At 37.4% G+C, this 10,474-nt stretch overlaps 1 protein-coding gene across 1 annotated transcript; it reads left to right on the top strand.

Moving 5' to 3' along the window:
• The first annotated feature begins 1,891 nt into the window (after positions 1–1,891).
• On the top strand, positions 1,892–3,945 carry RLP51 (receptor like protein 51). The gene has a single exon (XM_086658194.1). The coding sequence runs from the start codon at positions 2,175–2,177 to the stop codon at positions 3,603–3,605; it is 1,431 nt and encodes a 476-aa protein (XP_086514320.1). The 5' UTR covers positions 1,892–2,174; the 3' UTR covers positions 3,606–3,945.
• The last annotated feature ends 6,529 nt before the right edge of the window (positions 3,946–10,474 follow it).

The raw sequence follows: 10,474 nt of genomic DNA, 5'->3' as shown, positions 1-10,474 counted from the left end.
ATCAATATAACTTTTAATATATACGGGTATTTTAGGTATTAAAAAGTTAGAAAATGACTTGATTCATAATTATATTAATAAGAAATGTTACTTGGTTTTTCGTTATGTACTACCATTTATTGACCTGTTGTTTTCTTTTTTTTGGGGTTATTTCCCTAATAGCCCCAATTTTGTGTCCAGCTTCCTGCCTAGCCCCTAACTTTATCGAAAATTCTCAGATGACCCCTATTTTCAGTTACCGTTAGAACACCGTTAACTAGTCATCAACTCTCTATCCTACATCCATCACCTCTCTCTGCCACGTCATCTTCTAGCCACCTTATCGTCTTCACCAGCGAAGGTCGTCGGTCGACGACCTTCAAACATTAAAAACAAAAAAAAATAATTCTCTTTCTCTGAAAAAAAACTGTTTTTTAAAAAAAAACCTCACCTCTCTCTCTAGATCTGGTGAACCAGATCTAGTTCACCAGATCAAGGGTTTGCGAACAAACCATTGAAGGTCTGTTCATAGACCTTTAATGGTGATGGAATTTGTAATCAAACTCGTCTTCATAGTCCTTGTAGATATGAATATTCATATGCTGATGGATCTATAACAAGTGGGTTTTTCTCAAAAGAATTAAAAATATTGAAAACAAGTTCAGGTAGAAAAGCTAGAGTGAGAAATTTAGCTTTTCGTTGTGGATTTAATATATCTGGTTCTAGTGTTTCAGGATCAAGCTTTAATTGTGCTCATGGAGTTATGGGATTAGGTCAAGGTCCAATTTCATTTTCAACCCAAGTTGGTAAGAAATTTGGGAACTAATTTTCTTATTGTTTAATGGATTATACAATTTCTCCACCGCCCACTAGTTATCTTTTGATTGGAAATAGTCATGAATCAACAAAATCAAGAAAACCCATTGATTTTGTTGATTCATGGCCATGAAGGTCTGCGAACAGATTCACCAGATCTAGAAAGAGATGTGAGGTTTTTAAAAAAGGAAAAAAATATATTTTTAGAGAGAGAGGGGAGAGAGAAAAAAAATTTATGTTTGAATGTCGCCGGCCGGAAAATTGGCCGACGACTTTCGCCGGTGAAGACGATGAGGTGGCGAGAAGATGAAATGGCAGAGAGAGGTGATGAGATGGAGGAAAGAGAAAAGATGACAGGTTAATGGTGTTCTAACAGTAACTGAAAAAAGAGGTCATCTGGGAATTTTTGATAAAGTTAGGGGTTTGGCAAGAAGTTGGTCACAAAGTTATGGGCTATTTGGAAAATAACCCTTTTTTTTTATATTCGAAGGGTACCTTCTGGACGAAAAGCCTATTTTGGAAATAGAAAAGGGTTACTTTCCAAATAACCCCAACTTTGTGACAAGCTTCCTGCTTAACCTCCTATTTTATAAAAAAATATTCAGATGGTCCCCTTTTTCAGTTACAGTTATAACTCCGTCAACTAGTCATCACTTCTCTCTCTTCTATCTCATTTATTCTCTCTGCCACCTCATCTTCTTGCCACTTCATTGTCTTCACTAGCGAAGGTCGGCAACCGGCAATTTTCCGGCCGGCAACCTTCAAAAAATAATAATTTCTCTCTGCTCTCTCTCTAATTTTTTTTTTTAAAGTAGATCTAGAGAGAGGGGTGAGGTTTTCAAAAAAAAAAAATTCAAACAGGATTTTTTTTATGTTTGAAGGTCGTCGGTGAAGACGATGAGGTGGCAGAGAGAGGAAATGAGATGAGGAGAGAGAAGTGATGACTAGTTAACGGAGTTATAACGATAACTGAAAACAGGAGTCATTTAGATATTTTTTATAAAGTACGGGGCGGGCAGGAAGCTGGTCAGAAAGTTGGGGGCTATTTGAGAAATAACCCATTAGAAAAAAGGGGAAGGGAAAGAAGAATGTCAGTTTGGTAAGTTCGAAACCAAAAGGTCGAGATATTCTCACTTAACCCTTCTTTTACACTCGGAATAACTTCACACCCTCGCTCTCTTCCCACTCAAACAAAAACTTCATTAAACCTCTCTCTCTCTCTCTCTCTCTCTCTCTCTCTCTCTCTCTCTCTCCTGAGTTCCTTCAGCTTCACTCAAAAGACGAAAATCCATCAGCACTCTTTCTCATCACTTTGCCGTTCACTAAAAATCTCAAGAACTCTCTCTCTCGCTCTCTCTCTTTCTCTCTCACTAGTTGTGATGGCAGCGAAACCCTCAACCCTGCTTATCCTGATCTCTCTTCTCTTATCCTACACCATTGTCATTTCCTCTCTCTCTACCACTACAAATTCCTCAAAACCCATTTCCCCTTCCAAATCACCTCCTTCATCACCATCACCACCACCATCACTCATTCCTCCAACCAAATCCCCATCCCCAAAACTCATATCTCCTACAAAATCACCATCACCAATTCTGATTTCCCCAACCAAATCACCTTCGATTCCACCTCCAACTTTATCATCTGCTCCACTTGACCCCAAACAACTTACAGCTCTTCAATCTCTCAACATACCCTTATCCAAAAACCCATGTTCTCAACCTTCTATTCACAATGCCACTCTCTGCAACTCTGATAAACCCTTTAGCCATCTTATCTCTCTTCGCCTCTTAAATTGCTCAGACGAAGTTCAAATCTCTAGTACTGCCTTGAGATCTCTTTCTACTTTACAAGATTTTCAGTTCATAAATTGCCCTATTCCACCCATTCGTTTCCCACCTGATCTTATCTCAAATCTTCGTTCATTTACTTGCATCAAAAGTCTAAAGAAATTATCAGGTGTTTATCTTGGAAAGCTTAGGAATCTCACAGATCTAACTGTTACAGATGTACCTATTAAAGCTTCTGGTCCTGTAATCATCATTGGAACTATGAAAAAGCTCAAAATTGTGAAGATTTCTCATACAAATCTTACTGGGTTTCTTCCAAGAAAATGGAATTTGAACATTACCCATCTTGATTTATCCAATAATCTACTCAAAGGAAAGGTACCCACTTCTCTAACTCTTCTTGCAGATCTTCAATTCTTGAATCTCTCTTCAAATACATTGTCTGGTGAACTACCTGAATCCTTTGGAGATTTAATATCACTTCAAAATGTGTCTTTGAGTTCTAATAAATTATCTGGTCAAATTCCTGATTCAATTTCTGAAATTCCTTCTTTGGTTCACCTTGATTTAAGTTCAAATCAGTTCAATGGTACCATACCCAAGTTCATTAACAGGATGAAGAATTTAAAGTATTTAAACCTAGAGAGCAACAATTTCCATGGAGTTATGCCTTTCAATGAGTCATTTATAAAGAAATTTGAAGTGTTCAAGATAGGAGGAAATAGTAATTTGTGTTTTAATCATTCTATTGTTTCTAAAAAATTGAAACTTGGAATTGCTCAATGTGATAAAGATGGATTACCAGTTCCACCACCACCAGATAAATCATCAGATTCTGGGTTTGGTGATGGTAGTGATAGCAGTGATGACACAGTTGATGATGATAATGATGATGGTTCTAACCAGAAAGATAATCACAGTCATGGGCCAAATAAGGTAGTTCTTGGTGTTGCAATTGGGCTTTCGTCTCTAATTTTTGTGATTGTGTTCTTAGTTCTTCTCTCAAAAAGATGTGGTTGAATCCAGAAAAGTGAAAGTAATCTATTAAATTCTTGGTCAGTAAGTGAAGAAAGGTTGAACTTTTGAAGATTGTTTTTTATGAAATTGGTCTGGGAACAATCACTAGGAACAGTAGTTACAACGAATCGTGAAAAGGGTGTTGGGTAATTATTTTTATGATTTTTTCTCATTCTACAGCTGGATGCAAGAGAGTTTCATCTTTAATTTCCAAATTTTGAAGAGTGGGTGGTTGTTAATGTGTATGATATGATTGTTGTTATTGTTGTTGTTATAGATGGTAAACTTAATGGTGGCTATGATAGTTTTGGTGGTTCTTATTAATGAATCATTGTTTTTTTAATCCTTCTTTTAATTATTAAATCTTATTATTGATCTTGCCTTATTGGTAAAGTTTATGGATGGGTAGGGCTGGCAATTTGGTCCGAACCGGTGGGTTTTTTCCCGAACCCGCCCCTAATGGAACGGCTTTTACCGCCCCGTTTATTAAATGGGACGGTAATGGTATGAAGATAAAACCATTTACCGGGTTCAGGGCGGGTTTGGGATTAGGTAGTAAAACCCGCCCCGCCCCGATTATATATGTTATGTATTATATATACAATAGGTTTCTAAAACTTTTTATCTTATATCATTAATTTAACTATTTTATATTTTATATTATGTAATAAGTTGTAGTGTTTATAGTTGATAAAACCAAAATGTTATAAAATTTTGTTTATAATATTTATATTATTTTGATTAATCTAACTTATTTGAAATAAAAATATGAAATTTATGTTTAAATCCGACCCGCCCCGCACCGTTTCATGTTAAACGGGGCGGGGCGGGTCGATAATGGTTAAGTCATTTCTAATCGGAACGGGTATGGTAATTAAATACCCACCCCGATTAACTATTGGGACGGGAATGGTAAAACCCGTTTACTAACGGGGCGGACTTGGGAAAGAGGTAACCCGTCCCAAACCCGCCCCGTTGACATCCCTAGATGGGTGTTCTTTAAGGTGAGGTGAGGCCTAAAATTTGTGTTTATTGTTCGTGTTAAAATAATAACTCTGGACATAAATAGTGTAGAATCAAAGGTAAAATTTTATTGATATTCATGTATTTATAGGTCTGTACGAGGAAAAAATTTACATAATTGAAAAAGTAAGCTACTCAATTGCCGAAAGAAGCACAAGAATAGCTCATAGCCCTCCCTCCTTCTAGCATCAAACTGAGGGGCTGAAACCGCGAGTCAAGAAATCAATGAGACCGTGTCGTTGACCAGAAATCAGCCCGTCACTTGTGATTATTTTGTGAGAACCCATAAGAGCAACTCCAATGTAGAGGGGCTGGGGCTCCCAAATTTCAAATTTGGGAGGCCCAGCCCCATAACTCCAACCCGGGAGCCCCGGGGCTGGGCTCCCAAATGGGAGCCTGGGCTGGGGGGCTTCCAGCCCCTAATGTGACCGTTGGGGTCTTCCCAACGGTCACATTTGGGGTGGATTCCCTTTTTACATTTGGGGTGGATTCCCTAAAAAGTCCACTCTTTTTTATTTTTTTTATTTTTTTTTTAAATTGATTTTTTTTTATTTTGTTATTATTTTAAGTACTTCTTTTTTAAGTATTTTTTCTAATTTTTTATTTTTTGTGTTTATCTTTTTGTTTTTATCTCGACGGAATAATATCACATTTTAATTCATAATCGAAATCTAATAATTTATAGTCGAAATTTAAAATCAAACTTTCGCACACGTACTTCGCACACGTATATTATTTTGATTTGGGAGCCCCGGTTGGGAGCCCGACGTTGGAATCGAGAAAAGCCTCGGGGCTCCCAAAATTCAAGGGCTCCCAAAATTGGGAGCCCGAGCCCCACATTGGAGTTGCCCTAACCTCTTGGGTCTAACATGTAACAAGAGACTGAACACACATGACCGTTACAGATGTTTGGGGACTGGCACCTACCAAAGGGATTCTGACGGTCAAGAGGAAGCTTGACAAATATTAAATATGAAATATAAAACCGAGACGGAGCTATAAAGTTATGTATGTTATCCGAGCAAGACGGTCGATCGTCTAGAGAATCGGGAGTAGGCTTGCCTAGTTCTCTGATCGTTAAGAGAAATAAAGTGTTTGCTCACTTTGGTCGGATCAATAAATTACATCCAATGGTCAGTGGAGTGGTCATGGGAAGGATGTAGTCACCGCTGAGCGATTCTAGTAACCAGCGAGAAAGAGGAATGGCTGATTCTTGTAGCCGACTAGAAAAGAAGAGGTTATGGTTTCGAACACAAAGAGAAACTCTGTGTTAATCCAGGCAGAGCGAGTCCTGGGTGCAAATTATTGGGTTCAAACTAGTTGGTCAACCCGACCCAGGTCTAGAAAATTAAGGGGCACCCAAACGTTTGAATTAGGCCCAAATAAGGTGCCTATAGATATCTAATTCAAGCTTAAAAAATAAATCTGATCTTATGGGTCTGATGTGGTGTGGTGATTTAGGTTTAACCGAAATTGTATTAACCAAAAAGAAAAATCGATAATGATGAAAATAAATAAAGAGACTGGCCTTCGGATGCGGATAGAGAGGTTTAGAATGAAGACACAAATCCCAAATAATATCGAAAAACAAAATAATTCCTTATGCTCGTAATACCATGTGAAAATAATAACTCCGGCATAAATAGTGTTGAGTCAAAGGTAAAATTTTATTGTTATGATGTTCATGTATTTATAGATCTTTCCAAGGAATAAATTTACATAATTGAAGAATGAAGAAAAGGTATCCCTAACTAGTGGCGTATCCAGGAGTTACTTTGAGGGGGGTCTAAAATATTATTACTTCAATGCGAAAAATTACCTTTTCTTCGAAATGTTTTATGAAATACTTGAATATAATAGATTTAATCGTTTTAGATTTTAGAAATTCTTAATAAGTAGTTATGATTTAAGGAACAAATTTTTTGCTGAAAAAAGAAATAATAGTTTGAGAATTAACTGGAATATATTATGAAATACTCCGTAAAAATTTGAAATTTCAATTAAATCACTAAAAAAATCTTAGATAAGCAAAAAGAAATGGAGGAGCTGTAACTCGAACTTTTTTTTTGTTGTTGAAAGGAAATACATTAAGCTTTAGAGTCCATTACAATATCCAAAATAGAAAACAACACAACAGTAATTAAAGTAGAACAACAAAATTACACAACTGAGGAATCGCATAATATAACTTCGATTTGTAGAGTATTCTTCATTCTGTAGCTTGCAAGTCTGGCAGCTCTTCATGAGGATGATATCACATTTTGCCTTGTGAGTCCTTCCGTTTGATTGAAAGATGAAACTTGTACCTAACTTCCTGTAACATTGAAGATGAATTAAACAGATAACCAAAGTTCCAAGAGGAAACGAGGATGTCTGTAAGATGGAACCAAAATGATGGTTCCGAGTTATCCCGCCAGTATTCTCCATATAAAGAGACCATATCCGCTCGAGTTCTACAAAGTAGAGTCGACACCTGGTAAATGAGATCGCCATTATAGCCTGGGTATAAATACCTAACTAATCCGACAAATGATCGCAAATGAATTGCGAAAACGAGTGGAAGTGAAAATTTTAAGGAACTAGTATAAAGAGTTAAATCTAGTCGAAAATCAGAAACAGAAGTAATCGACAAAGATTGAGCTGAGAAATGCGAAACAAAAGGTGGGCGACGATTGAGATTAAGATTAGAAGGATAGTGTTCTCCAGGATCGAAGGGAAAGTTGAGATAAATGCTCTGTATGACTGTTCTAAATCGAGAGGGTAAAGTAGCCAGTAATTGACCAACCAAAGTTCTTAGTTTGATTCCGGTCAGAGAGGTGTGGGACTTGAAAGGTAGCCGATCAAAGTGAAAAGAAGTAGGTCGGCGGTATGATACCACAAGGCAGTAGACCATGATAATGAAAAGTTGATGGTTGATCAAGTTTAAGTAAGCTTGCCCAGTATAGTCAACATAATGTTTGAATATGGAACTAATCATATGTATATTAAGATCAAAACCAAAGAATAGATCCAAGCGTTGTAACTTGAAAGAACAAACTAAAGCCATTCGATGATGAAGTAATAAGAAGATAAAATAAGTCTAGACTCACATCTGGTGATGAACGATCCTTAGATTAAACATGCAAGCAGTAAAACGAAATGAAAAAGAGGTGATTCTGAGATACTCCCTGAAGTGCGATGAGTTGATATGTTCTCGGTGTTCGATAAGCTGGTGGGTGTAATCTTCTCTTCCTCTGTTCGATGCAGTACTGGTTTTTGAGATTCAATCGTTGATGGATTAACGGTTTGTTCGAATGGAGTGTGTAATTTTTGGGGATGACTGAAACCTTGTACTAACTGTTTGTGTGATTTGGGGATAGATTGAAGGTTGGTTTAAACTGATTATGTAATTTGGGGATGAACTAGAAGATTTTCCAAACTGTAGGTAAGATGTGGGGTCTTATTTCTAGTGGTAGGGTAATATGATGGATGAGGGTGTAAGTAGTTTCTGGATGTAGCGATGGATACTGATATTAGGTGCTAGAGGTTATATCAGAAATCTCCCTTCAAAAATTTTGCATACGTATTTCTGTATATATCAGAAATCTCCCTTCAAAAATTTAGCCCAATTCGAGCCCTAGAAGTGCCCGAATCGGCCTAGGCCCAAAAACCCTATTTTTGGCCTTTTTGTACTATCTTTGCCTAATTCCTCTTTAGGCCTATGAGATATGTTTATGGGACACTCCCATGATTATATCTCACTCTCACTAGTCATATCTTTGATCAAATTGTCATTCTTATGTGTAACCCGTTGTAGGATCCGATCGAAGTTAGCCGCGAATTACTTCGTAATTCGACGATCGTAGTTGGTCTCTAGCTTAAACTCTACGATCCCTAAATCAATCGGACTTGATGATCTTCTACATCAATTGTCCTATCCAACAAATTGTTTGCATTGTCACCTTGGTCGAAGGACATCTCCTTCAACTCCTTTAGACTCCCACTTGGACTTAGAACAAGTGCAATGTCGATTCCCGTGTCAATTAGTATCCCATCTGATACGTCACATCATTCAAACTTTCTTGATATCCGAGTATAACTGTAAAAGACAAACGATTAACTCCTAATCCGTTTGAGCGTGGCAACGCATTTTCAGTTGCTACTCATCAAGTGGCCTTGAGACACTTTGTACCTAATGTGATTAGGATGACACAATCCATTCTTGCGCTCCCACTTAACTTCATGTCTATCATGTCCTTCCCAGTATCCGCCTTTATAACCTCCTTTTACGGCGCGACATTTAACGGAACCAAAGTCGGACATTCCTTACGTAAGATGAGTGGAGCACTCATGTTTTTAGGAATCTCTCCAATTGTCTTTTATGAGAAGTATTTTTGACGTTTCATCACGAGTGATGTACTTCTCATATTGAGGGTTATCCACGTAGTCGAATTGAATACTCCTATTCAATATCCCATGAAACTGCGCTATCTCATCGACTCCCGGGCTAGTCTTCCTTAGTCGTTGTTGTCCATGCAACGACCTGGACAAGGGAGATGATAATAAATATTCCAAGTTCACTTAATAGGGTTTCATTCATCAGATCCCGTATCTGAGAAACCTATTCGGAGTGATTTATTATCTGTGGACTGTCGTTTAAATACTAAACCAAATTTAGACGACGGTGAAATAATTAACTTTATTTCCGAAAACAAGAGTTTGTAAATTTGAGCCTCTTCCGAAAAACTCCTTTTCACCCGCTCAATTTACTTGTCGAGGTCTATTCTAAATATACCTCATGCCTTAGACTTGTGTATGAGTCTCATGCTTTGTCTTAGGTGACAGTTTAGTTTGACTACCGATGTAGTCCGTTTTAAACTTCGGTAATTATCAATTAATTTGAAGATTGCTATCTTCAACCTTGATAATTTCTAGTAACCTTTTACCAGGGTTAAGGCTTTTAATTCTTATGTAGTATTTGCAACAGTTCCCAGCTTAAACACTTTTAGCTTACTTTCCTTCTATGTCTGGAAGTTTTCTATGATGACTTGTTTCAACTCTTGTACTACTTCATCCTTTAGCCTTATAGGATGTTTTAAATAGTGTTTCGGTTTTCCAATCCGAATCTGGATGTTTAAATTCTTATCATGTCTAACATGATTGACTTTATGTTTTCAAACAAAAGTGTCTCTCTCATGCGTGCTTGCTCATCAGTGTCTTTTCAGACTCCGAGTTTTGCAACGCTCTCTGTCATGAGTTTTTGGGTCGAAATTCTTTTAGACTTTTCGAGTCTTAGATTTTCGGTTTTGGATCTCAAGCGTCTCGGCGTACTGAGTCTTTCTAATCCTATCATCTTTCATGATCTACGCTTATAGACCTTTAGATGCCCAAAATGGCATTTTATCCTTGTGTGTGGTCCTTTTATTGAGTCAGTACGTTTACTGTTACACAACATCTTATGTCGTACTCAAACTTTTGTATGTACTCTGCATACGAACCCGGAAGGTTTATTACTCCCACTTACCTTCTTAAAACTCGTGATTCAAGATTTTTCTTCATTCCTCAAGAATCAAAATTGCTTTGATTACCTCTATGAATCGAAGATTCCGACTCTTGCGTGCTTTAATCCGTCGATGGATTCTTTGAGCATGCGTATGGACATAACTAGATTGGAAGAATCTTATTCTTCTTGTCTAGTCTCGGGAAACACGAATGTTTCCATCCTTCTCAGTTTTCTACTCTGGAAAACTAATTTAGGTCTTCCATTGACTTAAATTATCAGGCTACATGTCTTGACGAGATATGGATTCCATGATGATCTTTGGCTTCTAGCCAAAATCTATAGTCAGTTTCCGTTTCTGCGCAGGTCT

The sequence above is a fragment of the Eschscholzia californica genome, unplaced genomic scaffold, assembly GCF_041429995.1.
Source record: "Eschscholzia californica isolate CP2 unplaced genomic scaffold, dmEscCali1.0.p SCAF_2, whole genome shotgun sequence".
NCBI classification, from domain to species: Eukaryota; Viridiplantae; Streptophyta; class Magnoliopsida; order Ranunculales; family Papaveraceae; genus Eschscholzia; species Eschscholzia californica.
Note: the sequence above shows the minus strand (reverse complement) of the source record. Positions and strands in the feature narration are given on the sequence as shown.